The sequence below is a fragment of the Brassica rapa genome, chromosome A06 (genome assembly GCF_000309985.2).
Source record: "Brassica rapa cultivar Chiifu-401-42 chromosome A06, CAAS_Brap_v3.01, whole genome shotgun sequence".
NCBI lineage: Eukaryota > Viridiplantae > Streptophyta > Magnoliopsida > Brassicales > Brassicaceae > Brassica > Brassica rapa.
This window is the reverse complement of record NC_024800.2, coordinates 2,943,750-2,971,146: the sequence shown is the minus strand read 5'-3', so window position 1 is coordinate 2,971,146 and position 27,397 is coordinate 2,943,750. Positions and strand designations below refer to the sequence as shown.

Below are 27,397 nucleotides of genomic sequence, written 5' to 3'. Positions count from 1 at the left end.
CTTTCATTAACCAAATTATGAATACAAAGATTTTAACCTCATTGAGATTTGAACCCCACATACAACACCGATATTTAATATCACCTAAAAACACTTAGAAGAATCCTACGCTACCCAATCGAGAACGACGTTGTATTTTTCACCACTATGAAATGAATTCACCTCACGTACCCAAGATGGACCATCTCTTGAACCACCTAAATTCTACCAATAAAACAAGATTACAAAGCAATTCATATATATGCCAATGAGATATCCTAATTGCGAGGACAGTGAATAGCCTGAGCTGATGGTACCAAAAGAATTGAATGTAGTGCATGACCATCCGCATTAACACCTTAAAGGTGCATACTCCCAAGAGAATCCTGAATGACAAGGAATAACACGCTTTAGAACCTTGTCGGGGCTATCGGCACAGCAACAACTGGAACAAGCCAGCTTGAGCGACCGAACAAGCCCAAAACTCGGGCCGAAACTTCTACAACACCCACGATCCAGCACCTCCAGTTTGACATTGCAACGGGTTCTAACTCTAGACTGATAATGGATAATCTTACCTACAGGTGATTGGTATGTATGTGGGAGTAGCAACGGCGGGAGTATTCATCATATGGTACACACACAGCAGCTTCATGGGGATAGACTTGAGCCAAGACGGTCACAGCCTTGTGAGATATTCACAGCTATCTCATTGGGGGCAATGCTCTTCATGGGAAGGCTTCAAAGTCTCTCCTTTCACAGCTGGCTCTCAGACATTCTCGTTGGACACAAACCCGTGCGAGTATTTCCATCAGGGGAAGATCAAAGCATCCACACTCTCCCTCTCGGTGTTGGTAGCCATAGAAATGTTCAACTCCATGAACGCACTCTCAGAAGACACTGAAACACCCTAGCATTACTATTAGCTTACAATTCACTACGTTTCTTAACTCAGCCTCGTTGCTTATTTTAATTTTTCTAAACGGTCATTTTTTGGTTAGATAAAAAAATGTTATAACTTTGTTCCAAAACTGAACCTCAAATAGAGATGAATGTTGTTTCAACCAACCTTCAATGTTTTGTTTCTTTACTTTTTTTTCTTTATTCGACGTTTTGTTTTTTTACTTTATGTAATCTTCATAACATAAAATTTATTTGAAGATGGAGGAATATCACAGCACAACTTTTGATTAAGATTAATTTAACAGAATATTGGCTAACAACGCATTAGAAAATGATACAACAGTCGTACGATTTACTTCGGCTAATCAGAAACGAAAAAAAATAAAAATTCCCAAATTCAGATCCCCAAACTTTGGAATCCCTAATCCAATCTCCCTCAATTTAACCGCCGAAACCGTAGAGAGTGCGACCTTGCCTCTTCAAAGCATAAACAACATCCATAGCAGTGACAGTCTTCCTCCTGGCGTGCTCGGTGTAGGTAACAGCGTCGCGGATGACATTCTCGAGGAAGATCTTGAGGACTCCTCTGGTCTCTTCGTAGATCAAACCGCTGATACGCTTGACACCACCTCGACGAGCAAGACGACGAATAGCAGGCTTGGTGATACCTTGGATGTTATCTCTAAGCACCTTCCTGTGTCTCTTGGCTCCTCCCTTTCCCAATCCTTTTCCTCCTTTCCCTCTTCCTGACATCTTCTAACAAGTGTTTAAGGAAAGCAATAGAGTAAATTTCTGATGGTGAAAATGAGAAGAGATTGACGTATATGTATAAAGAGGGAGAAGATTGTAAGCCGTTCGATTCAATCTTCTTTCAATGGTTAGAGATTGCGATCCGCGTGAAAGCTTTGTAACAAATATAATACGTCGATTATAACACATCGACGGTGGTAGATTGCTTCCTTTAGTTTAAGTTAGGATTCTTGACAAAACGAAAACGCCACGTCACCTCCGGTAATAAGGCTTTTAAAAGCCCGTTTGTAAATCATAGGCCCAACTCTAAATGGACGAATGCTCACGTGGCAGTCCCTAAAAGAGCATAGACACGTAATCGTCCACGTGTTGAGCTCGCCGTAAAGAGAGATCTTGTGTATTTGTAATAGACCTTGAAGGCTTTGATGATGAGTCGGAGAATCAAAGAAATGGCGTCGAATGTCATAAAACCAGCGTATGCTTACACGGTTGTGTACGTTAGGGACGTCGCGAAATCCGTAGAATTCTATTCGAGAGCCTTTGGTTACAACGTTCGTCGTCTTGACGAGTCCCACAGGTTATTTCTATATATATTCTATTCTTTTAGATTTCTTTTACAAATCTATATGTGTAATTATGGCTACAACCTTGATATTTTTTTATAGTATAGAATCTTGCTTCTGGCTTATGATGGGAATAAGTTGATCACATATACAGGTGGGGGGAGCTAGAGAGCGGGCAGACAACGATAGCATTCACACCGCTTCACCAGCATGAGACGGATGACCTAACCGGTAAAGTTCAGTCGTCTACGCGTTCAGAGCGTGAGAGAGCACCCCTCGAAGTCTGCTTCTGTTATGCTGATGTTGACGCGGCTTTCAAGGTTACTCCATTAATATACTCCTCGTCTCCGTATCTATATATATGTTATGTTTATTATGACCGACATCTTCGATTTTTGTTGATATGAGTGAGATGATGCATTGTGTAGAGGGCTGTGGAGAATGGTGCGGTGGCTGTGAGCGAGCCGGAGGACAAGGAATGGGGCCAAAAGGTTGGATACGTTCGAGACATTGATGGCATCGTTGTACGCATCGGAAGCCACGTTAAGTGAGCACCATAAAACACTAGATCACGGAACATGATCATTAACAATATTTATGCATAAGAATAATACAAGATACTAGCTATGGTATTCAGCTTCTTCTTTTTTTTTGTGGGTAATGGATACTTAAATCTAAAATCAACAGTTGAAAATTAAAAAAAAATAAAAAGTACTTTGGTGCCTAACTACCAGTCTCATTTTGGTACTTTATGTATCGTTTCACTAAGTAATCTAAAATCAACAATTGGACCTTTATGAATCAGCCATTTAATGGAAGTTAAACCTGTCTAGAGGTTAACATTCTCGACGGACAAAAAGAGATGAAACTGTGCGTCTGAATACGCATCACTTATTCTAAATTATCATATTTTCACTTATACCAGGTCATATAAACCTTGGACAAGTTTCGGGTTTTCTCTAGCTATCAATCTTAATCTTCCAGTTGTTCCACAGCTCAACAATATAACAAGCAAAAAAAGGCAATAAAGTACTTTAAAACTTTTTCTTTTTGTCCTTTTGCAGTCTTTATATGTTTGTGAATGCATCTCTTTGCATAAAAGTGTGATTGCCTGATTGGCCACCTGTCATAGTGAAAGCTAAGCCAATAATGCAATGCGTATTTGGTCTTTGAAACCAAAATCAAGATGAGACGCAGTTATCCGCTACAAATAATATTGTAATCACCCGGGACCAGGAGAAAGGGATCCTATATATAAAACTGGAATCCCACTTTGCTAAACATTTTAGAAATTGTTAGATGTATATATTAAACATACAAAAATCACTTTTATAGGGTTTAATTAAATTTCTAACACAAAAGAAAATACAATTTTCGACGATCGAACAAATCTTAAACCAAAACATATACTACTAATCTCGGGCAGAAAGTCGAATTTTCCCACTTAGTGTAAAATGTGAATAAAAAATATTGTTTTATTATCACTATTTCTTTTTCTTGCTGGTCTTGCTTGCCTGTTAAAGAAGTTGCTAATGAAAACAATTAAAACATGTGACAAAGAAAAGGAAAAATCTAAAAGAATACAGCCGAACGAAAACTAGGGCCTGTGGGGGATGATGAATACTTTAACAGTACTCTGTTACTCCTCTCTCGTAAGGGAAACAAAAAGGAATGGGTAGTTGGGTACACAACATCCATAACTTAGTAACACATGCCTTTTGACTAATATAAGCAGACCACTAGCATCAACAATCATGGAACTTTGAAAAATCATCTCAACGACTGTCATAAATACGATGAAAGTATGAAACAACCGACATGCATGGGGCGAGTCAACAAATTATTCGTATATGGTGTAACAATTTCACCCTTTCTCGACATGGATCCGAGATTTATACAATTGTTCTTTGAAATATATATATATATATATATAATTGGGTTGGTTTCGATCATCGGTGAAACCAGCAAAAAACTAATATTGAGATAAAGATGTTAAAAAGCTAAATATATAGAAATAATCGGATTTCATAGTTATAATATTTGCACATGACAATTTTAAATTTTAATGTTTATTGTTTTTTTTATACATAAATACTAGTTGATATTCTGCACATGACGAAATTTAATTTTAGTGTTTATTGTTTATTTTTATAAAAAATAATAATTAAATTAGATACAAATTTTAAATTATTAATAATTATAAAAAATGAATATTCATATTGGATTCATATTGGTAATCAATGTATTAAATTATGTTTTTTTTTTAATTTCATAGTTTTATCTATGTGATGTAGATCTTGGATCAAAATCTTTTTTATAGTAATAATTAAATGAGAAAAATTGTATTTGAAATTGAACACATATTGTATTTGGACTGATACAAAATCATGTGGTACATAAAATATTATAAAAATAACAAATATAAAAGGTCAACAAAATAATGAACGTTTAGGAGTATTCAATCCGGTAAAACCGAACCATTTAAAACCCAGCCAAACCGAAATAGAAAAGATAGTTTAAATTTGGTAGTACCAAAAAAATCGAATGAATGTTATTTTTAAGAAACCCAATATATGGATATGATTCAGTATATTAAGCGAACAAACCGAGTAAACAAAAAACAATTAATGAAGATATATTAGTATACTTATATATATATATATTACAATAAAAAGAAAATCAGAGAATCTGGCTATATATTAGTCATTAAAATCAAAAACTAAAACAAAAATAATCAAAAACTAAATATAGATAAAAGTAATTATGATATTATCGGTAAATATTGTTAATATCATTTGTTAATATCTATTTATTAATTAAATGTTCTAAATATCATGATAATTATATATTAAAATATTTTTTAAAGTAATACTATATATATCAGTAGAATAGGTTAATATTTATTAATTATCTTAAATATCATGATAAAATTATATTATATATATAAAAATTTTAAATATTAATATTAATATATACACCTAAGGTGAATGTGAAAAACAGATTTGTCTTGTTTAGTTACTTGATTTTTTTTTTCAAATTTAAGGTGAAGTATAAATTCCATAACAATTTGTACCATTAGTACTCCTAATTTAGTAGTATAGCTAGACTATTTAATAAGCTGATATATTATCTAATTATTTAGTCAACAGTTTGTTAAATTATTAAATAAGCTGATATAAAATGGAAATTGAGATAAACAATTTCAAGGTGGAGTATAAATTCCATAATAATTTGTACCATTATTACTCCTAATATAGTAATATATACTATTTAATAAGCTGATATATTTTCTAATTATTTGGTCAACATTAATGTTAAATTATTAAATAAGCTGATATAAGATAGACATCACAAAGTACAGAATCTATATTTAAATCTCGACGACTGAAGTGGCCCATAAGCTCTCATTACCATTACCTACTTCCTAATTCACCATATGTCTTTCTCTCCATATCTCTTACACGCTTTATCCGAGAAGTGATACAATATTTTATTCTTTCTTTTTCCATTTGAAAAGATGATTTCTTGGCTTAGCAAATATTGCATCATCATCCTCTTCACACTGATTTTCCATGGGCGTCTTGGATTTTCAGACAACAATAAACTCCACGAGGCTGAAGGTAATCTTAAAACACTTCAAAGTCCCCCTTCTCTTTAATAGTTTCCAACTAAGATTCTTTCTTTGTCTCTCATCTCTCGTACGTTTATGTGTATTCATCTCTATCACCTTCTTGATATTTCTTGAAATTTTAAAACCAAAGCACTTTCATATGTTTTTTGTTTTGTTTTTGTAAATTGAAAATGGGAAGTGAGAGCACTAAAGGAGATAGGGAAGAAGCTAGGGAAGAAAGACTGGGACTTCAACAAAGATCCATGTAGTGGTCAAGGCAACTGGGTTGTTACCACTTACACGTCCAAAGAGTTTGAGAGTAATATCACTTGCGATTGCTCCTTTCTTCCTCTGAACTCATCTTGCCATGTCATCAGAATGTAAGGCCTCTTCTTCCTCCTCCTCCTTACCTTATCTTCTAGTATATTTTTACCCATTTTTGGTTCACAAATATATCTTTAGTCTAATAATGATGTCGGTACCGAGTCATGTACTTTGGTACTGATCATCGGTAAATAAACAAGGGAGTATGAATATTCTACGGTAAAAATCACTTTCTCATGAATAGTGTTTAGGAATTGCATCCGTACATTTATTATTTACTTTTTAAAGCAAAAAATAAGAAAAACAAAAGCTAACAAGAGTAGTGACAATGTTTATGGTCACAAAACGCACTAATTACTTTCTTGGTGAGGAGGTCGTAGATTTAATTATGGTTTCATTAATTACACGACGCACGCGCTTTAGTGATAGCCGCTAACTATATACCATGTTCTACCAACTTACTAAATTAAAGTCTTATCGTTTTAGCAAGATAACAGGATTTAAAGCATTTTGTCCCAGAAAAAAACAGGATCCAAAGCTAATTCAAGAATAGTTTTAGTATGGTGGATGCATAAAACACTTGTGAAACTACAGAAGATTTAGAAAGCTTAGTAGTTTGGTTTGTCTCTTTGTGACGACAAGTTTATTTGCCAAGCTGTACATGGCAGCTGATCATTGACTGATCCGTTGACTATATAGGCTATAAGATTCAAAATAACGCGTTTACTTTCGATTTTGTTTTTATCATAACTAGAGATTTGCGCGGACTTAATAAATCGGCAAAGACAAAAACATTCCAACAATTCAATGAACTTACCTCCAAAAGTAAATTTGATTAGTTTTTTTGTCGCCTCATGAATCTTTTTAAACATATGTTTTTAATTGAGATTTTATTAATTAACATTACTAATTAGTAAAAATCATTACTTTAATGTTATTACAAAACAAATTTTAGTCAGAGTGTCTGCAATCTAAGGGAGTTGTCAGAAATCTACTTGCCATTATGTTAAAATGAAACTAAATTTAATTTAAACAAATTGTCTAAGTAGATGAAAACAATGGCTGCAGTAGTTTAGTAGATGTTGTAAACCAGTGGAGTATGATTTTAAAATAATTACTCTCTTTCTAAGTAGTTTTACGTAAAACACAAATATTAAAAAAGTTATAATTTTTTTTTAACAAGTCATTTGATATATAATTTAGATATTATTAACCAATCATAAGTAAGTTTTACAATTTGATTGATCACACTGTAATTAATGAAAGTAAAAGTTATATAGAAATGTGAAAACTACTTATATTTTGAAATAATTTGTTTCCTTTCTAAAACTACTTATAATATGAAACATAGAGAGTATAAAACATAACAAAATTTATTAAAAGGCTTAAATAGCAAACTTTTATGAAAAAACAAACAAACTAGTTTTCCCTTTTTTTTTAACTAGTATAAAATATTTCTCATAGTTTTCCCTTTTATGTATACATTTTTTAGTCTAACGTTTTAATATGTAAAAGATTTTTCCCACAAAGTTTTTAAGAAGTTACTCTTTCGCCCCAGAACTTATAGTCCTTACAAAAAGATCTTCTCATTATCAGTTGTCACAATAGCGAGATTATTTATGGTTTAGTCTGCGGGTAAATCGAAATCACATATCCGGTTCAAGCTCATATCCGGTTTATTGTGCTCTGTTTTGGCAGAGCTCTGAAGTCGCAGAACTTAACAGGCATTGTCCCTCCTGAGTTCTCCAAGCTTCGTCACCTCAAAGTTTTGTAAGTCATCAAAGCAAAACAAATGAGTTTAGATTTTTCATACTTTCTTACAGTTTTAGTAGATAGAATTGGTTCTTAAGACATACAATCCTGGTGCAGAGACCTTAGCCGTAACTATCTGACTGGTTCCATTCCAAAGGAATGGGCTTCTATGCGCGTAGAAGATTTGTAAGTTACTAGACTCTATATTTCTTTAAGCTTATGTAATGATTTTAAAATATAAACCATTTTCTTTAGTTTTGTAATAACCGTTGTTGTCTTTGTGGGGGTTTTATTATGTGCAATACACAGATCTTTCATGGGGAACAGATTGTCTGGTCCATTCCCCAAAGTCCTAACACGCCTTACAACGCTCAGAAACTTGTACGTAGTTACACCTTTTACACTTGTTCTGAGTCAGTATTAGAACTGGTCATGCTTAAAAAATCATAATAATCATTCCTTTATGATTCATAGAGTGTTTCAGAACGATCTATGTATTTGAACTTACGCAGGAGTCTCGAAGGAAATCTGTTTTCAGGACAAATCCCTCCTGAGATTAAAAGGATGATTCATTTGGAGAGACTGTAAAGTTTCTTTTCTCTCACGTAGACATAGAACAACAACCTTAGAATTGATAACCAATTGTAACGTTGGCTAATATATTATCATCTTCGCTGGTTTTTGCATCAGTCATCTTCCTTCAAATGCTTTCACTGGCCCGTTGCCTAAAGAACTTGCACTGCTCCAGAACTTGACTGATATGTAAGATAATTTCGTCTTATTAATATAGTTCATACGACAAACATCAAATAACAAATTTAGTCCTTGTTGGATAATCTCTAGTTATATCTTAAGTGATTGTATTTGTGTGATCCTAGGAGGATAAGTGATAATAACTTTACTGGCCGGATACCAGATTTTATCGGCAATTGGACAAGTATAATGAAACTGTAAGAGTTTACTTCCTTCTCCATAAGCACTTTTGCATGTCCTCGAGAAAAGACATACAAAACCAAACATGTTTTTTTTTTAATTTTTGCAGGCAGTTGCATGGTTCAGGTTTGGATGGTCCGATACCTTCTAGTATTTCAGCCTTAACCAGCTTGACCGACCTGTAAAGCCATTAACAAAACCAACTTCTTTTCAAATTGGTTTCCTTCGTGAAACATTCGTCATCATAGTTTTTTCTTTGGTGGGTTGTGATTGACAGGAGGATTAGCGACTTAGGAGGCAAACCGTCTCCTTTCCCTCCATTGAATAACTTGGACTCTATCAAGACACTGTGAGTTAAAAACAATACAACATTTGTGTTGTCTACTGAGTATAAGTTTTGCTAGCAACCTTATTTTATTCAACTTCCAATGCAGGATACTGAGAAAATGCAATTTAAATGGTGAAATTCCAAAGTATATTGGGAAGCTAAAGAAGCTTAAAACACTGTAAGTCATGTTTATACATTGACCAAAGTAGACCTTTAATATTATTTATATTTTCATGAGATTGAACTCTCTGTTTAATATGTAGTGACCTCAGCTTCAACCAGCTAACTGGTGAGATTCCTTCAACGTTTGAAAATATGAAGAAAGCCGATTTCATGTAAGTGCGTGCGTCAGTTCACTAAGGAAAAAAAGAAAGAATAAAATTAGCTTTTAATATTCTTCCTAATCATGAAAGCTTTTCTAAATCTTCTCTTTCAGTTACTTGACAGGAAACAAGCTGACAGGAGCTATTCCAAGCTACTTCGTTAATAAAAACAAAAACGTGTACGTTATTCCCCTGCTAAATTTCAGCTTTACCACTTAGCACAGGTTTTAAAAACTGTATTTGTTCTTCTTGATATGTGCAGTGATGTTTCTTACAACAACTTCACAGATGCAAGTACAATTACCGGGAGTAAATGCAGCGATGTTACCTCGTAAGTGTACTACTCCTATATTCAGAATACTTTGCTCATTCGTTAGCAGAAATAACAAATGCTTTGCTTCATTTCCTAGTAATTGGGTGGAAAGCTTCTCCACGGGGAATAAATCGTAAGAAACCAACCGTCTCTCTCTCTCTCTCTGTAGTGCATTTTTAATCATATGTTTAGTGAACTGAAAGTAAACATTCTCTTGTTTGATGTTTCAGACGCAAGGAATCATCATGTTACCTTCATCACATCCCTTGTCGTCTCCCTAAGAGAGATCGTAAGCAACGTTTTTAACACTTGAAGTAAATGCGGATCAGGTCTATGTTCTTGATTAAAATTTGAATTTTTTTTTTTAAAATTTGTAGATAAGTATAACTTGTACATAAACTGTGGAGGAGGAGAACTTAAAGTGGATAAAGGAACAACATATGAAGCTGACCAAAACTCCAAAGGTCCTTCAATGTTCTTCAGTGTCAATCACTGGGCGTATAGCAGCACTGGGAACTTCATGGACAATGATGATGATGCCGATGATTACATTGTACAGAACACATCCCGATTATCTGTTAATGCTTCCTCTCCCAGCTTTGGACTCTACAGGACAGCTAGAGTCTCTCCGTCATCTCTAACTTACTATGGACTCTGCCTTGGAAATGGTAACTACACTGTACACCTTCACTTCGCTGAGATCACCTTCACCGATGACAAGACTCTTTACAGCCTCGGCAAACGTTTGTTTGATATTTATCTTCAGGTATGTCTGTGGAACTCTGTAGAAAAAAAATGTAAACCATGACATATAATGTTCTTACTCATTTCTCTGAACACAGGATAAGTTGGTCATTAAGAACTTCAACATTCAAGAAGCAGCTAGTGGATCCGGTAAGCCAGTCATAAAATCCTTTCCGGTAAATGTAAAGGACCACAATGTGAAGATTGGCTTGAGGTGGGCGGGGAAAGGGACAACAGGCATTCCTATTAGAGGAGTTTATGGTCCTATGATATCAGCTATATCAGTGGAACCAAGTAAGTTTTTTTTTCTTACTTGCATTTTTAAAATGGATCATGGAATCTCATAGTTGCTTGTTTCAGATTTCAAACCTCCTGTGTATCATGACAAGAAAGAGGTCATACTAAAAGCAGGGATACCTGTTGCAGCAGCACTTCTTTTATTGCTCATATTTGGTATATTCTTGAAGAAAAGACGTGACAAAAATGCTATTGACAAAGGTATATAAGCTTTGGTTCTCTCATGATATTTTTTTTATGTATGTGTTCCCATGTCTGAAGAGTACTTATATTTTGAGTTGTCTATGACTGAACAGAGCTAAGGAATTTAGATCTTCAAACCGGAAGTTTCACTCTGCGACAGATAAAAGCAGCCACTGATAATTTCGATGCAACATTGAAGATTGGTGAAGGTGGATTTGGCTCTGTGTACAAGGTAAAAATTCACTTGTGTTCTTCAACTTTTTTTATGAAAAGTTGTACAGTAAAACTAGAAGGTGGTCCGGTCCCATTTCTTGGTGCAGGGTGTATTGTCAGAAGGAAAGTTGATTGCAGTAAAACAATTGTCTGCAAAATCAAGGCAGGGAAACCGCGAGTTTGTAAATGAGATAGGAATGATCTCAGCTCTACAACATCCAAATCTTGTGAAGCTATATGGTTGCTGTGTTGAAGGAAACCAGTTGATATTGGTGTATGAGTATTTGGAGAACAACTGTCTATCTCGTGCTCTCTTTGGTACGTTTAATTTTTTTTTTTTTTTATCCTGAGTTTGCTACTGAACCATGCCGCATGCTCTAAATCTCTGTGAGCTGTTGTAGGAAAGGATGTGAGTGCTAGGCTGAAACTAGACTGGTCAACGAGGAAGAAGATTTGTTTGGGGATAGCTAAAGGACTTACATTTCTCCACGAAGAGTCTAGGATAAAGATTGTACACAGAGATATAAAGGCGAGCAACGTGTTACTCGATAAGGATCTCAACGCCAAGATCTCCGACTTTGGTTTGGCGAAGCTGAACGATGATGGAAACACTCACATCAGCACTCGTATTGCAGGAACTGTGTAAGTCTCTCTTTTTACTCGTAAATACTCTTTAAGGATACATTTTTTTATATTTTTTGATATTTTGTATTTGTATTGCAGAGGTTATATGGCTCCAGAATACGCCATGCGTGGTTACTTGACTGAGAAAGCAGATGTTTATAGCTTTGGCGTCGTTGCACTCGAGATCGTAAGTGGGAAGAGTAACACAAACTTTAGGCCAAGCGAGGAGTTCGTTTACCTTCTTGATTGGGTAAAACATTCTCATCTCTTTCATCCACTCAAAGAATATCTTTTTTTTTCTTTTTTTCACTCAAAGAATATCATAAACCAAAGTATGTAACGTTGTTTTTTTTTAGTATGTAACGTTGTTGCATTCAAATACATGCAGGCTTACGTTTTGCAAGAGAAGGGATGTTTACTAGAGCTGGTTGATCCGACGTTAGCCTCTGATTACTCAGAAGAAGAAGCCATGCTGATGTTGAACGTGGCGTTGATGTGCACCAACGCGTCACCGACGCTAAGGCCTACGATGTCTCAAGTGGTGAGTCTGTTAGAGGGAAAGACAGCGATGCAAGAGTTGCTGTCGGATCCTAGCTTCTCAACGGTTAACCCGAAGCTTAAAGCATTGAGGAACCATTTTTGGCAGAACGAGTTTAGCCGAACGCTTAGCTTCTCTACTACAAGCGGGCCTAAGACTGCCTCTGCCAATTCACAACTTGATGCTGAGGAGAAGACTGGACTTTTGGATTAATTAACCTCTTATTATGTTCCAATTTCTAAGTGAGAGATTTGTAGGAGTGGTGAAGTTTTTATTTATACTTTTTAAGTGTATATATAATCAAAGACTATATGCCCAGGCCTAATACACATTATACAATTGTTTTCCAGATTTCACATTTCACAAATCAGCACTACCAGTTATCAGTCTCAACTCAAGTCAACCAGTCTCCTAAATGGCTAAAGCTCACTAGAAACAAAAAGAAACTCTACATCACACATCTGGTCCAAATTTTACATCAACTAAGATTTACATAAACCAAAGAGCGACTCAAGAGTTGAGACTCATAACCCAAAACTTACAGTGTCTCCAAGCCCCAAAATTTTCTTATAATCGGTAATTCAACTTACACAAACATGAGAACGTATCTTGGATTGTAACGAGTCAGACTCAAAACTTAGCCTATAAATTTCTAAATCACCTCAAATTCTAATAAAAAAAACAGTTTTGACATCCATTCTACCTCAGGTTTCTACGCTTTCCCGGTGTTAATTTGCATTTGCAACCAACCGACAATACACATTCCAGCAAAAGTTAATGTTTAAGCAACGATACACAACAAAAGTTCAAATCTTTTTTCTCCAAATCAACATAAAAACATAATCTTTCAATCAAGAGACACTTGGTTGAACAGAGACATTATTAAGTCGCTCAAGAGCCAAGATGAGAGCTTGAGTTCCAAGACCACCTTCACCATGTGCCTTGAGAGACAAGTAAAGCTGCTGCGCAAGAGCCAGCCCAGGCAAAGCCAACCCCATCCTCTGACACTCGTTCAAACAAATCCCCAAATCCTTAACGAAATGATCCACATAGAACCCCGGATCGAAATCCCTCTTGAGAATCCTCTCCCCGTACAAATCTATCGACTTCGAACCCGCGGCTCCGGTCGAAATCGCTTCTAGAAACTTCCTCACATCGAGCCCGGCCTTGTGCGCGTACACGATCCCTTCGACGAGCCCCACCATCGTCGAAGCGATCGTGATCTGATTCGCTAGCTTCGCGAACTGCCCTTTCCCGCTCGCTCCCATGAAGTTGACTTTCCCCATTAAACGAAACAATGGATCCAGACGCTTCACCGTTGCTTCGTCTCCCCCGGCGAAGATCGAGAGCTTCCCGTTTTTAGCGCCGAGGTCTCCGCCGGAGACGGGAGCGTCGACTGAGAAGCAGCCCGCGGAGGAAGCTGATTTGGAGATCTCCTCGGCTAGAGAAGGCTCGGAGGTGGTCATGTCGACGAGGACGCCGCCGGGAGAGAGGCCGGATAAGGCGCCGGAGGTTGGATCGAGGAGGACGCGGCGGACGTCGGAGGGGTAGCCGACGATGGAGAAAACGACGTCTGATTGGGAAGCGAGGGAGTTCGGCGAGGCGGCGAGGTTAGCGCCCATGGCGAGGAGAGGCTGGGCTTTGGAGATTGTGCGGTTGAAGACGGTGACGGAGTATCCGGCTTTGATTAGGTGTCCGCACATTGACCGGCCCATGACGCCGGTTCCGATCCAGCCGATTCGGGTGTTGGAGGGGCTGATTGGATCGGATTTGGAAGACATTGAGCGGCGGCGGAGGAAGAAGGAGGAGACGACGGAGGGGGAAAGGGGTCGGCGGAGGAGCAGTGGCATTTGATTGTGTGGCGAGTGATGGATTTTTAGTAGTTATCGAAAGAAGGAACGGAAGGTAAGGCAAGCACGTGTGGTTTTAGCCGGCACGTGTTAAGGTTAAAGTCTATTAAACATCATTACAAACATGATCACACACTTCTTAATATTCTCAAGTCCACAACACACATCTTCTCAACATTTTTAAAGTAGCAGGCTTAGAGCATTTTTGTAGAAAACTCTTCATTTTAAAGTTTGCAAAATCTATATTTGAAATGTTTAGCTGTTTTTTTCCAAAATCAAAAATTTAGATTTAACTTCAAAATTATTTGTTTTTACACTTTATTATAATTAATGTAAAACTATAAAAAGTTTATAAATAACTAGCACATTTATAGAAATATTACAGCAATATTAATTAATAAAACTATACACTAAAATATAAAACTATAAATAGAAATACATAACTAAATATTAAACTACAAGAATATATCACATTATTCCACAAGAATATATCACATTATTCCACAAAATTATTTTCATAATTCTCTTTCTTCAGTTACACAAAATTTGTTTGGACAATATTTTAAATTTTGTTGAGGTTCTGGAGAAAATTTACCAGACTATTAGTGTTGTTGTAATATATAAAATTTGTATAATTATTATATCTTCATGTATTTTTTAAAAAAAAAAAATTATTTTTTTTGTAGTATTTTTGTTGTATAATTCTAGTTTTAAAATATTATAAATCTTATTTTAATATTTTATTTAATTTTATGTGCAAAAATTAAATTATAAAATAAATTTGAAATATTTATGAGATATAAAAAAATTAAGGATTAAAACAATAAATGAAAAAACATTTAAAAATTATAAATGTTATGTGTAATTAATTGTAAAGACCTAAATGCAAATAAAAACATAAATTTCAAATTCGAAGTTTTAAATATTCTTACATTTTAAATTTGAAATTTTGAATATCTTTTTGAAACAAAAAAAAATTATAGTTAAAAAATCGTAGAGTTTATTTTGTAGATACTCTTAATTAATTCATAATCCACGTTCATTTGATGCCTTTAACAAAAACAATAATCATGGTACACTTATAACCTCCCGATACACAGTTTGGTTCAGAGATTCATTTATTTCGTGTATCGAAAAGCAGTTTATAGAATTGCTGACAAAAAAAAGCAGTGTATAGAAAGAACAATTGTGCTATAGAATGCTTAACAAAATTTGTAATGAAGTTAGATCTTCCGTCAAGTGAATAATTGTTTCCTTGTTTAAGATTTAAGAATAATGGACTTAGTCATTATCGATTCTCAAATTTAAAAGTTATAAACATTTAAATGTAAATTTAATATGTTTATAATTTGTACGGGTATATAAAGTATTAGGTTTTTCAAAATTGAAGGATGTCTGTAACCAATATCTTCTCATGTATGTTGTTAGCTTTTTTTTGAATTATCATTTTCCATAGAGGAGTCTAGATTTGAAAGGTTCCTTCCATTCATTAGAGCCACATATGAGATGTTCCTTTCTTTTATTGTCGTGTTTTGTTTAGAGTAGAGGTCACTAATTCGCACTGGGAGCATTAAATTGTTTCAAGTAAACCTTTTCTAAGATTTGTTATTCAAATGCTCTCATCATGCGACAACAAGAACAGGTAGGCCTTTAGATAAATACACGTCTGATGTGTGGATACCCAAAGCTATGTAGTCTAACAGTAACAATAAAACTTGGACTTCAGTTGTAAAGTTTTATTCTTATGAAGGATAAGATCCCACAAACACCCATACCACATGCTTGTATGAACATAAAGATAAAATCAAAGCAACATTCTCACAATGGCTCTAGCCACATTAGAGACTTTTTGCATTGATTTGGTCAAACTAGTCAACGGAGATTTCCCTTTAAATTCTCCTTCACACACTGCAGCTTCCACACCAGCATCGATCACACCGTCTTCACCGAACTTCGGAACTCCTTTAGATATAGCTTCAATGGCTTCGGGAACATCAGCCTTTAAGATCGTGTTGTATCTTCGACTACATTCGTCTAAAGCCTGTTTCAGTTCCGGTCTCTTTTTATATAGACTGTTGATTTCTTTCAAGGTCTTCGTCGCCAACCCCTACAAGAATCAATTATTTATAAACTAATCTCGTAATTTTGTTTTATACAGAAATATGTCGCTAGTAGCAAATTTAGTATACTATTAAATTTTAAATCAAATTAGTTAGTGATAATAGTAACTAAGCTTATATCTACTAAATTGAGAGTTAATCTTTGATTAAATATCACATTCTTATAAGAAATGAACTATAATATAGTAATATAATTGAATATGTGTCGGAAAAGAAAATGAAATCAAATACCTTGATTTTATCGACGAGGATAAGAGCGAGGCCAGAGGTGTCGGCAGAGGAGCCACGTGGGTCGGAGTCGAGGAGAGAGACGCAGAGATTGAAATCTGGTGTCTCTTTGCATGTCTGCTCTATCATATTCGCTTCACTCACCATCGCCATTACCATCATGATCATCATCACCACCACCATCTTCATATTTCTCTCTTAATTATAATTTGATGGTTATTGAAAAGATGGAGGAGCTGCTTTGATCTCACGATTTTGAAGAAGAACAGGAGTTATATAAGTGTGTATATTTGCGTCTGTTGATTTGCATGCGTAGTGCACGTCTCCGATATATATAATCGATTTTCGTTGCGCCTTTACCAAAATCCCTTATCTCTTATGTTACGCAAAATATTTCATATTTTTATAATTGTTACTATATTTTACGACTATTATATGGTTTACACAGATGATAAAACAACAAAAATATGTCGTCTTGTTATTAATGTTGGCCATGGCCCAAGTATTAAAGTTTCTATAGCTTTCCAACGAACATCATGTAATGGAGTACCGCCATGTGGATCCAATGGTCGAGGTTAGCGTGTTACACTAACCTAGTTAAGAAAAGCTTTACCCGATTAATCAAGGGGCTAGCTTTTTGCTCAGCCGTAGTTTTTCTGCCTATAATAATTTGAAATGGTAAGCATTGCGAGTTGATGAGTTACAATGGTGGAGACGTTACATCATCTATAGAAGATAGAATAAACTTAAAGTAAATAAAGCAAACAATTATGAGTTATTTCATTTTCATTTGACAAATATGACCACCTAAAGCATTTTCTTTCTTTCTTAAAGCTCTATAATTATATATCCTCCTTAAAAGTAGTATAAAATATAATTCATTTTTAGTAGTTGTTAATTTTGTGGACCAAACAAGAAAGATAAGCTCAGTATAAGAGGTCCATTCAAATAATAATATCCGTATTTAATCATTCATTCATTCAATCAATCAATCAACATCTTATATTTTGTAAGCAATCCCCTTACTTGGGTAAGAAAATAGATGTACAAAAAATTATACTAATAGATAGTCTTGATTAACGTAAACAACTCCTTGGTTTGAATCTTATACCATCATTAATCTCAATCTTTTAACTCGAATTTTTAGCTTCGGTTAAAAACAGTTCTTATCTTTTTTAAATTCTAACTAAGAAAAATTAAAAATTATCTTTTAAATAAGAGATATAAGAACCGTTTCTTAGTCAAAAAATAAAAATATATCAAATCATGAGTTAAGAACCCTAGTTAAAAAACCGTAGTTTATCATATGCTTTTACACGGATAAGAACGGCAATAAAGCTTCAAGTAAAGTCATATCACGAACTTGGCTAAATAAATGACCCATCGATGTTTATTTTCCTGCATACAAGGTTTAATATTTTTGACATCACAATTCACAAGGTTTAACATTTTAGCTTTTGTCACACTGGACATGTTTTTGGTGTCCAAAATTTTCAGAATAGTCACAATCAGACAATAAACCCGCAACAAAATCTGTTGTCCATATCTGATTCATTTAAAACAGATGCATGTATAACATAAATCTGATAAAAAGCAAAAGGAGCCAGCAGATGATCTGAAATATAATATAACAAACATGTTCATAAGTTAACTTTTTTAATGATTAAAAACTGCTAGATCTGTAAGCCGATATATTTTTCTAGAACGAAATTCATACCACGTTAAATGAATTTTCCTTTTTCCTAATGAAACTTGAACATGTGAATCTTAGTAATTCAAGAGTTAACTAAAAAAGATTTACATTCTGGGTGTGACTGAGAAACACATGTAGCGATAATTTTTCTAAAGATAATTATTTTTTCACTCAGTTGCACTTAGTTTTTTCAATCAGCTAAAAACAACTTTTATCTCTCTTAGCTTGGTACTGTTTAAATAGAGGTTTTTTTTTCTTTCTTTTTTTTGAAACACATTTAAATAGAGGTATATATTCACTTTTTTTATCTCTGTTTTTGAAGTGAAAAATAGATTATTCTTGACTTTCTATTTTCTTATCTCTACTTCTTAATTACTCTACTTGAACTATCGCTCAGTTATTCTGTAGTTTACCAGTCATACCCTCTAGCTTCTAAATATACCAAAATATATTATCATTAACCAAAAAGCTACAAAACTAAACAAAGTTATCTTTACCAACATGTGCGATGTTAAATTCAAATTTCTTAAAATAAATAAGAAAAACAGAAGAAAAAATGAAGACACATGACCCATATTAGAGAAGATCCCGTAGAGATTCTCCTGACAGCAATCTATATAATAGCTCGGTTGAACCTTTGTGATTGATTTAATTCATTGTTTACTCTGACTTCCTAAGCGTGATTTACATGCTTCCTAACTTAAACTCGTTTTGTATTGATTAGACTGATCCGTGGAAATCCATTCCACGCCATGTGCTCTTAAATAGCTTCTTTATGCCGCATATGAAAACCCGTTGTTTGGAAAAACATGCGAGAATATATCAATAACTTGGAAACTATGTGATATAACTTAGATCTAAGGTTACCGTTTATGAAAGAGGAGAGTAAGCGAGAGAGTTCGGGTTCCTTGTAAATATATAAAGTGAAACATGATTGTTGTTAGGCATGTAATATTTAGATAGATATAGGAATTAGCCAGTAGCAAATGAATGTTGCAAAGTCGTGCAAATATAATTGAACAAGTAGCTAAATGATTACTGGAGTGAATTATAATAAAAGATCAAAATATATGACCAAGAATTGAATTCTATAAGCTTGCTATCTTAACCTTTGAACTTGTGAGGTATACTAACCCCTTTTCGACCAAAAAAAAAGAAGTTCAACTAGTTCTATTGCATTTTCTTAAGCGAGTATAGCAAAAACAAATTCGACCAATAACCGTCGAAGGGAAAGTGGCTACACTCGTGGTCCTAGTTATGGCCATGATGGTGGACTTGTATTTGGACATGGATATGATAAATTCAAGACTGAAAAATTATTTTAAGAATTTATTCTCACAAGAAGTGAAAAAACAAAGATAGTGACAAACAAACACAACAAATACATATAAATGTATGTTATGTGGAGGAAAAAAAATAGCGGCCGTATGTGTTGTAAACCAAAAACATCTTCAAACTCTATCAACAACCAGTGAATAATTGTTGTACCTTCCCTTTAAAACATGGACCAACAAAGACGACACAAATTGAATAATCTCTATAATTATTTTGTAAGAAACACTATATTGAAGTCATGTATATCTGGAAAATCCAGCACCCCCATATCCTTAGGGTACATATCTCATCATATGCAACCCAGTGTAAGCTTCTTCTGTTTTGTTATGAGCTCCACAAAAGTTGAAATCGTACTCTTAAGTTTGTCAATAATGCCTTGTGTGAATGTGAAACACGACATCACAAATGTCAGAACTGTTTGAGCCAAATATTTTATATGGACTTTTTCCCTTCCATTCGATAAAAGTTATGATGACCATGTGTTGGTGCGTCTATTGAGTCGATTTTGTAGAAAAAGAAAACTTTCATCTTTGATCCAAATATTTGTTTGGGCAATCCTAAGTCCAATCCCATGACTCTTTCAGCGAAAATTATAAGAAAAAAATTTATATCTTGTTTCAAGGACTGATCAACTCGGTTTCCAAAAACGATAAGAGATTTTGTCGCATTTAGTCTTGTTCCTAATGCTTTCTTGTAGATATATAGAATGTTCATAAGCTCTGTACAATGCTCACTTCCGTCTTGTAGAAAAATACTATCATCTGCAAACAGAAGATGAGAAATCTTAGGGTTCGCCCTAGCAATAAGAGTCCAAAAATTCTCTTTTAATTTTTTTTGAGATGTTAAGAGTTGAGCACCTACACTCATAACTCTAAAGACCACAAAAATAATAGCGTTTGACTTGAGAAAGTTCTTGATGTTTGACTAGGGCTACAAAATCAATAACAGAGATCTTCCGGCACTTGGATAGAAATATTGAGTTTCGGCTGATAACTTCAGGCAGAGAGAAACAGAATGTTGAGTGCTAGCTACATCGATTTTCTGGGTTTACCAGATAACCTTCTATCATTATCATTAGTATCTCAAGTAGTTTATCATCAATTATAATAAAAACTATGTATTAAAAAAAGTCAAGACTATTTTTTTTTCTTTGTAACACAAAAAAGTCTTAACACTATACCATCCCATTTTGTAAAGATAAAATCTAAGCATTTGAAGAGTTAACTTAGACTTGGTAGTTGTTACAATCAGTTGGGCCATAAAAAAGCGTATTGGGCTTCATCGATAGGCTGTAGAAGCTAGAATATTCGATTAGATATCGAATTTAATTAATATTGTAAGAAATAAATCTTCTCACGTGTGTGATCCCTCACAAAAAAGGACAAATAATATTAACTTTCTTTTTTTCAGTTTGGCCCGCCGCTATGGCATCATATTCATCTAAACCACATTGTTCTCTCACATAAACCGTCCGATCTAAAGCCACGTCACCTATCCGCGTCAAATTCAGATTCAACGGTTCAGATTAAATATCAAAGACGGTACTCCTTTATGCAGTTGGTCGAACCTTGTAAACCCTCCTCTCTCTCTCTCTACTTTAATCCAAAAAACTCTCCACGAAAATCGAAAAATCTCTACTCGTTTCCGGAAGAAGATGACTGGAGTTGATGATGACAAGGAGTTCAAAGAGGAAACCGTGATTCTCAGCGACGACGACAGTGAGGTGGAAGAAGTTAAAGACGGAGGAGAAGAAGGCTCCGACGAGGAAGAAGAAGAAGAAGTCGATGGAAGTGAAGGTGACGATGATGAGGAAGATGAAGACGACGACGAGGTCCAGGTTTTGCAGTCCCTAGGTGGGCCTCCGGTACAGTCGGCTGAAGACGAAGATGAGGAAGGAGAAGAAGACGGAAACGGAGACGATGATGATGATGATGACGATGACGACGACGATGACGACGACGAGGACGACGAAGATGGTGAAGATGAGGTATGATTCTGAGATAAATCGATTTAGGGTTTAATCTCTTAGATAAATTGAAATTGTAGATCTAGGGTTTTATGCTGCTAATTAGCTTAGTAGAAGTTTGGATCTGTTTAATGTTTTCTTACAGTAACTAGAAACTGTCCTGTTTTTAACTTTCTTTCTCTAAATAAAAAAAAAGTTGCGACTTTTCTTTAAATAATACTTTCTGACAGTCGTGTCTTCTGTTGTAAAGAACATAGTGAACTCAAAAGTAACTTATTTTTTGTTTGATTACTAGAACTTGGGTTTAAGTATGAAACTGAAAGTAACATATGTTTTGTTATTTGGGGATTGGTCAGGAGGATCTTGGGACTGATTACCTAGTGAGGCCAATTGGTCGGGCTGAAGATGAAGAGGATGCGAGTGATTTCGAGCCTGAAGAGAATGGTGTGGAGGAAGACATCGATGAAGGTGAAGATGACGACGAGAATGATAACTCGGGTGCGGGAAAATCTGAGGCTCCTCCCAAGAGGAAGAGAGGAGCTGCTGAGGAAGAGGAAGAGGAGGATAGTGATGATGAAGATGATGCAAGACCTCCGAAGAGGTAGTTTTCGAGGAATTTGACAACAACAGCATGGTTCAAACAAACAGATAGAGAGCGTTATGGCTTTTTTTTTTAAAAAAGAAAATTTGGAGTCGTGAGATTTGAATCATTGGTTGGGGTTCATGTAAGTTTATTATGGAGCAAGACTTAGTAGTTTAAGTTGAGTAGGGGCTTTTTTTTTTTTTCTTTCTCATTTTATGCAAATGTTGTTTCTTTTTCTAGTGAGTCAATAACCAATGTTTCTGGAACGATTTGCTGTCTAATGCTATTTCTCTATCAGTTTGTTCTGTTTCTTTTTTAGATTGTGTAAAAGTCTAGTGTTAAAGTCTTTTCTTTTTGTAGTTTTGGCTTGAGACGTTGTGGTTCTTGTAGGCATGTACGGTTTGAGCCTAATTACATTCTATGGGTTTAAAAATGTAGTGTCTAATGCCTATTTGTATATTACCAAGATACCAATCAACAAGAACAAAACCAAATGTCAAGTTCGGTCTAACTGATCTAGGTGGACACTGAAAGATGAATATGTTTTAAGAAGTAAATCGGAAAAGACATACTAAAAAGATCAAGAGCTGTTCAATGCAACCTTGGAAGAGCTGTTCAATGCATCCTTGGATCATATCTACGACTCTCAAAGAAGTTGTGGCAGATGTGGAGTCCATTGGAGTTCTCAGAAGATTTGGATGCAGCAAGGGAGTCAAAATGGATCCATGGAGCTCACATGAAGTGCTCTGGTAACAAGGAGCCCGACAAGTGAACTAGGAGATCTGTTGTGCGATCTACCCAAGAGGAGACACACCAAAGTTTTAAAATGGAATCTCTATCCTCTCACTTGAAGTGACTGAAGTCCATATCAGCAACCTGAGTTAGCAAAAGTTGAAGTTGGAAGGTTGCACACAAAGTTCTATGTTTTAAGATTGGCTTTCATTTCATATCCATCACAGCCAAATAAAAAGAGAAAAACCAAATTGCAAGCCTAACCAAGATGACAGTTATGATGAAAGAGCAAGCAAAGAAGCTCAAATGGTGGTGCAATGATCGTATTTAACAATGAAACATGGCTGTTGGACCAAAATTTAGCAACAAAAAAAACATGGCCGTTGGAACTGTTGGAATTTATAAAATCCATGTCAACTCTATATTGTTTGATTAAATACGATATTGTCCATTTTGAGTATTAGGCAAGTACACATAGTTGTACTTTTGGTTTCCTTTTCAAAATGTCTCGTACTAATTAGAGTCAAACATCTCTTTATATATTAGACATTCTTTCGTCTAAATTTGAATGTGGAACTTTGTTTAATATCTTACATTCTCCTCTTTAAACTAAGGACCACACTTATCTAGTGTTTTTTTTTGCTTCCTTTTAGAATGTGTCTCCACAACATCTCGTTCTTTTAATAATGTTTATTCCTCACAACTTCACTGGTTCCTATGATTCTGACTTGTTTCTGACACATACCTCCTCTTCCGACTTGAAAGATCCGCTTCCTATTTGAAGGGTATTTTGGTATTCTTGCAGATCTTCGTCAACCTTGTGCTCTGATAACAATGTTGGGATTTATTAAATCCATGTCTAACTCTATATTGTTTGATTAGTACGATATTATCCATTTTGGACTTTAGGCAAGCCTGCATGAATTTAATTTTGGTTTCCTTCTCAAAATGCATCGTACTAATTAGAGTTGAACATTTCTTTATATATTAAACATTCATTCGTCTAAATTTCAATGTGGGACTGTTTGATATCTCACAGGAACAACTTCAGAAGTATTCTAACTAAGCTCCTCTTCACTCCAAGCAAAGTAAGTGAGTGAAATTGGAACCCCAATGGTATTTAAAAAAAAAAAAATTGGAAGCCCAATAGTAGCCAATTGTGTGTTGCTCACAAAAGAAGAAATCAACAAAGATGTGTGTGTAACAAAGCTGTCAACACTCCATTCCAAGTGAGCTGATTGTGGACGAAATTAAATCCCATTAAAGGTCCAACAACTATGTGTTTACTACCTAAGTAGAGGAAATATAAGAGAAGCCTAATCTAGATGAGCAAACCAAAACATTAAGGAGTAACACACACACACAACACATATAAGTTAAAGAAGGCTGGTAAATATTTATGCAAACAATAAAGTCTAAATTGGCTGCCAGATTTTCTACATCTTACTTCTCCTTTTGTTGATTTTAAGCCAAATATTCCCGTGTTTAAGTGTTACATTTGTATTTGTAAGCTGTTTAACTAGTGAAACCAATAGCTCCATGTGAGCTTCTTCCTCTCTAAAAATAGTCTATTAACAATCTATGATGGGTTAGTTCAGTTTGTGATTCCCTCTTTGAGAGAGCAAACTCTAGCTGAGTTTATTCTTCGTCTTCACATAAATCGGTTCCATTCAAAGTCTCTTTGATTCACTAAATTGATTAGTGATCATTCTCTCTAAGCTCATAGCTGTTGTCTCTGATTCCAACATGGCAGATTTGTTGTCCAAAATCCAACAGTGCATGTTTATAAAAAAGCTTGACTGAATCGGAGTGAGTAAAAGTGAGTTTAATATTCTTAAGGTAAGCTTATACTTTTTACTTCATTAATCAGTTTAAGAACTGTATAACAAATCATTTTATCCGTTCTATTTTTGATAAACTATTTTGAACTAAAGTCAGAAAACAAAACTTCAATTGAAACCTTTGAAATGGGTACTCCTTACATGTAGGTAGAACATCGAATACTATCAAAATATGCTGAAATAATCAGCTAAAAAGGTTAATAACTATACAATGTAATATCATTAAAAAATTGTATTTTTAACCAATTGTTATCAATTAAAAGCAGATCAAAGATTTACATAACAGTACAGTACAAATAAACTTTAAACTAGAGCTTGATCCGCGTGCAGATGCATGTGTTTACGTATTTATCTCTTATAATAAATATTTATTTTGTATATATAGTAGTAATATATAATTTTAAAATGTTTCATAGTAAGCTCAAAATTGCTAATCATTTGCTTACTATAACAAAATAGTAATATTTATTTTCTACTATATATTTTACTTCTGTATTTTAGTCAAAACTAGACGACAAAAAAACCTATGAAAACTTTGTTTAAATTTACAGTATTCAGTTTTCTTTTTGAACTATGTCCGATGTTATTTGTTGCTCGATAATTAATTTCACACAACTATTGTATACTTTTCATATTTTTTTCAAACACTTTTACTGTGGAAAACTAATTCCCCACAGCATTTATTACATTAACATGAAAATTATTTTGCCCCATAGACCCAAAAAGCTAACAACTATAAAGGAAATTAAACTCCAACTAACACTAAACCTCATTGGCAACAAATTACTAAACTTTATTAAACCAAATAAGACTTGGCAATTTCTCCATCAGCTCCTTTAGGGTAAAATCCACCGGGTACCCTTTCATTTCCACTTCCATATACAATCCGCAGAATTTCCTCCGGAGTTCGATCAAACGCAAGCGATAACTCGTCACCAACCAATACATTCCCGGCCACTTGTCCCTCCGCACCCATGGCTTTAGGTACAACCAGCCCCTCATCTTTCACACCCATTTTCCCTAATTTGTTCCTTAGACGCGAGATCCTATCTGTGAAAGCCGCAACCGTGATACCATAAGGATGGACCATGTGTGTTGCCCTCGCATATAGCATTGTTCTTATCACAGCGTCCTGACCTGATTCTACTCCTAAAAGTCCTGCTACTAACTGAAAAAGTTCGTGTTATTAACATTATGTATAACCGGAATTTAAGAGAATGCATCCAAAAATAATTAATGATATAAAACAACATCACTTTGTAACCTGTGCATGGTTACATTACTCCTTTCTTTTTAGTCGAATATTTTAAATATACTTCAAACAACTTTTTTTCATTAATAGATGAAACTTTAGACATAGCTAGAAACTTTTATGAGTATTTTTATCAATAAAATAAACGAAATTTCATCTAAAAGTTATTTTTTTTTTGATAAATATAAAAGTTATTGATGTGGTGGAACGTAATTCATGATTTAGAAATTACATTCAATCTTTTCTCATGTTTGTTTTTGTTTTAGATACACTAAACATATATTTTATACAGAGTAGTTTAGTTTTCTTACCTTCCTTGAATCGGGACATTGCAGTTTCGGGTTAGCACCAACATAGCCGGTGAGGCCAACATAAGGGACCAAATATGAAGCAATGAGGTAATTGTAAGAATTGGCATAAGGATTAAATGGTGGTACAAGTTTTCGTCCGAATGCATCATCCATCACTTTGGCAAATGATTTTATACTCAAATCAAGTAGCGGCCTTGCAAATCCTGTCACCGTTTTCTTGATTGCCCTGTGTTTTTTATTTTTATTTTTGAAGATTATCTCAAAGGCTATATATATATTAGAAAGAAAAAAACACTGTACCTACTTGATATCGATAATAGTGATTAAGTTGCGGTTTAAAAAAATCACATATGATCACAACTGTAAAATATATACACAAAATGAATTCAAAGAAACATTTACCTCAAGTGGCCAACCTCTTGCCAAGCAAATTGCAAAACAATATCTCTTGTCAAAGGATCAAGTTTAGCTTTCTGTGCTCCAATAGGACTGGGACCTCCCATCGTTAAATTTGGTGCAATTTTATCAAGACCAAACCCTAATGCCCCGAACAAGAAAAACTCAGCTTCAAGATACTCCAGATTCAATGGAAACTCCAATAATTTCTTGTCTTGATCCGTACAGTTTGTAGTTCGGTCGGGGCAACTCATAACCTGATAATGGTTAGTGTTGAAGAAGAAAAACACCATTACTGTTGAAACCAACAAGTTTCTTCTCTCTTTGGTGTTTCCCATTTTTATAAAATGTTTTCGTTTCCTTTTATTCGTTTCTGATTTATTTGTGTCTAGTTATGAATGTGAACTCTGTATTTATAGGGTTTAAGACTTGAGCGAAGAGCAGAAGAAGTCTCCTGTATTTACTCCGGAGGGGATTTCGCGGATACTCCCACGTGGCTTTATATCTGCTGGAGGAGTGCCTCGTGGATTTAGGACGTCTTCAGTTACTATTTGGAGGACACATCTTTGGATGTTGAATAATATACGAATGTCTTTTTGTCTTTAAAGTTTATTTGATAAGGTTAGGTTGAACTTTGTTATCTTGTTCGAAGAGAGAGGGTATAAGCTTGTCCCAACAAGTAAAAGAATATGTTCTTTTTTCCGTTTTTTAGT

At 34.8% G+C, this 27,397-nt stretch overlaps 7 protein-coding genes across 7 annotated transcripts; 3 read left to right on the top strand and 4 right to left on the bottom strand.

The window, feature by feature from the left end:
* Positions 1 to 1,118: 1,118 nt before the first annotated feature.
* LOC103871513 (histone H4) lies at positions 1,119 to 1,694 on the bottom strand. The gene is made up of 2 exons (XM_033272761.1): positions 1,311 to 1,694; positions 1,119 to 1,239 (listed from the first exon to the last, which is right to left on the bottom strand). Exon 1 carries the CDS (start codon positions 1,633 to 1,635, stop codon positions 1,324 to 1,326), a length of 312 nt encoding a protein of 103 aa, XP_033128652.1. The 5' UTR covers positions 1,636 to 1,694; the 3' UTR covers positions 1,119 to 1,239; positions 1,311 to 1,323.
* A 57-nt stretch (positions 1,695 to 1,751) lies between these two features.
* On the top strand, positions 1,752 to 4,726 carry LOC103871511 (uncharacterized protein Mb0911c). Its single transcript, XM_009149765.3, has 3 exons — positions 1,752 to 2,209; positions 2,350 to 2,515; positions 2,624 to 4,726. Exons 1-3 carry the CDS (start codon positions 2,058 to 2,060, stop codon positions 2,744 to 2,746), a joined length of 441 nt encoding a protein of 146 aa, XP_009148013.2. The 5' UTR covers positions 1,752 to 2,057; the 3' UTR covers positions 2,747 to 4,726.
* Positions 4,727 to 5,475: 749 nt separating this feature from the next.
* On the top strand, positions 5,476 to 12,744 carry LOC103871510 (probable LRR receptor-like serine/threonine-protein kinase At1g07650). Its single transcript, XM_009149764.3, has 24 exons — positions 5,476 to 5,815; positions 6,005 to 6,185; positions 7,828 to 7,899; positions 7,999 to 8,067; positions 8,191 to 8,262; positions 8,394 to 8,465; positions 8,572 to 8,643; positions 8,760 to 8,831; positions 8,924 to 8,995; positions 9,092 to 9,163; positions 9,249 to 9,320; positions 9,406 to 9,477; positions 9,579 to 9,644; positions 9,728 to 9,796; positions 9,876 to 9,911; positions 10,009 to 10,067; positions 10,156 to 10,544; positions 10,621 to 10,816; positions 10,883 to 11,020; positions 11,116 to 11,234; positions 11,323 to 11,533; positions 11,617 to 11,857; positions 11,939 to 12,089; positions 12,228 to 12,744. Exons 1-24 carry the CDS (start codon positions 5,713 to 5,715, stop codon positions 12,588 to 12,590), a joined length of 3,039 nt encoding a protein of 1,012 aa, XP_009148012.1. The 5' UTR covers positions 5,476 to 5,712; the 3' UTR covers positions 12,591 to 12,744.
* A 371-nt stretch (positions 12,745 to 13,115) lies between these two features.
* On the bottom strand, positions 13,116 to 14,440 carry LOC103871509 (probable 3-hydroxyisobutyrate dehydrogenase-like 1, mitochondrial). The gene has a single exon (XM_009149763.3). It carries the CDS (start codon positions 14,225 to 14,227, stop codon positions 13,229 to 13,231), a length of 999 nt encoding a protein of 332 aa, XP_009148011.1. The 5' UTR covers positions 14,228 to 14,440; the 3' UTR covers positions 13,116 to 13,228.
* Positions 14,441 to 15,878: 1,438 nt separating this feature from the next.
* LOC103871508 (cell wall / vacuolar inhibitor of fructosidase 1) lies at positions 15,879 to 16,946 on the bottom strand. The gene is made up of 2 exons (XM_009149762.3): positions 16,579 to 16,946; positions 15,879 to 16,334 (listed from the first exon to the last, which is right to left on the bottom strand). The coding sequence occupies exons 1-2, from the start codon at positions 16,762 to 16,764 to the stop codon at positions 16,032 to 16,034; spliced, it is 489 nt and encodes a 162-aa protein (XP_009148010.1). The 5' UTR covers positions 16,765 to 16,946; the 3' UTR covers positions 15,879 to 16,031.
* A 4,223-nt stretch (positions 16,947 to 21,169) lies between these two features.
* Positions 21,170 to 22,511, top strand: LOC103871507 (nucleolin). The gene is made up of 2 exons (XM_009149761.3): positions 21,170 to 21,590; positions 21,926 to 22,511. Exons 1-2 carry the CDS (start codon positions 21,258 to 21,260, stop codon positions 22,172 to 22,174), a joined length of 582 nt encoding a protein of 193 aa, XP_009148009.1. The 5' UTR covers positions 21,170 to 21,257; the 3' UTR covers positions 22,175 to 22,511.
* Positions 22,512 to 25,326: 2,815 nt separating this feature from the next.
* On the bottom strand, positions 25,327 to 27,097 carry LOC103871506 (desiccation-related protein PCC13-62). Its single transcript, XM_009149760.3, has 3 exons — positions 26,691 to 27,097; positions 26,289 to 26,514; positions 25,327 to 25,893 (listed from the first exon to the last, which is right to left on the bottom strand). Exons 1-3 carry the CDS (start codon positions 27,020 to 27,022, stop codon positions 25,522 to 25,524), a joined length of 930 nt encoding a protein of 309 aa, XP_009148008.1. The 5' UTR covers positions 27,023 to 27,097; the 3' UTR covers positions 25,327 to 25,521.
* Between the last annotated feature and the right edge of the window lie 300 nt (positions 27,098 to 27,397).

What these genes read in the sequence shown, in the direction of transcription:
- LOC103871513 (XM_033272761.1), bottom strand. Translation starts at nt 1,635, where the DNA reads ATGTCAGGAAGAGGGAAAGGAGGAAAAGGATTGGGAAAGGGAGGAGCC.
- LOC103871508 (XM_009149762.3), bottom strand. Translation starts at nt 16,764, where the DNA reads ATGAAGATGGTGGTGGTGATGATGATCATGATGGTAATGGCGATGGTG. An exon ending in TCCTCGTCGATAAAATCAAG is followed by an intron (nt 16,335 to 16,578) that starts GTATTTGATTTC and finishes TGATTCTTGTAG; the next exon opens with GGGTTGGCGACGAAGACCTT.
- LOC103871509 (XM_009149763.3), bottom strand. Translation starts at nt 14,227, where the DNA reads ATGCCACTGCTCCTCCGCCGACCCCTTTCCCCCTCCGTCGTCTCCTCC.
- LOC103871507 (XM_009149761.3), top strand. Translation starts at nt 21,258, where the DNA reads ATGACTGGAGTTGATGATGACAAGGAGTTCAAAGAGGAAACCGTGATT. An exon ending in ACGAAGATGGTGAAGATGAG is followed by an intron (nt 21,591 to 21,925) that starts GTATGATTCTGA and finishes GGGATTGGTCAG; the next exon opens with GAGGATCTTGGGACTGATTA.
- LOC103871510 (XM_009149764.3), top strand. Translation starts at nt 5,713, where the DNA reads ATGATTTCTTGGCTTAGCAAATATTGCATCATCATCCTCTTCACACTG. An exon ending in CAAAAATGCTATTGACAAAG is followed by an intron (nt 11,021 to 11,115) that starts GTATATAAGCTT and finishes ATGACTGAACAG; the next exon opens with AGCTAAGGAATTTAGATCTT. An exon ending in TCGTTTACCTTCTTGATTGG is followed by an intron (nt 12,090 to 12,227) that starts GTAAAACATTCT and finishes AAATACATGCAG; the next exon opens with GCTTACGTTTTGCAAGAGAA.
- LOC103871511 (XM_009149765.3), top strand. Translation starts at nt 2,058, where the DNA reads ATGATGAGTCGGAGAATCAAAGAAATGGCGTCGAATGTCATAAAACCA. An exon ending in CGTCTTGACGAGTCCCACAG is followed by an intron (nt 2,210 to 2,349) that starts GTTATTTCTATA and finishes TCACATATACAG; the next exon opens with GTGGGGGGAGCTAGAGAGCG. An exon ending in ATGTTGACGCGGCTTTCAAG is followed by an intron (nt 2,516 to 2,623) that starts GTTACTCCATTA and finishes TGCATTGTGTAG; the next exon opens with AGGGCTGTGGAGAATGGTGC.
- LOC103871506 (XM_009149760.3), bottom strand. Translation starts at nt 27,022, where the DNA reads ATGGGAAACACCAAAGAGAGAAGAAACTTGTTGGTTTCAACAGTAATG. An exon ending in CAAGAGGTTGGCCACTTGAG is followed by an intron (nt 26,515 to 26,690) that starts GTAAATGTTTCT and finishes TAAAAAACACAG; the next exon opens with GGCAATCAAGAAAACGGTGA. An exon ending in AATGTCCCGATTCAAGGAAG is followed by an intron (nt 25,894 to 26,288) that starts GTAAGAAAACTA and finishes GAACTTTTTCAG; the next exon opens with TTAGTAGCAGGACTTTTAGG.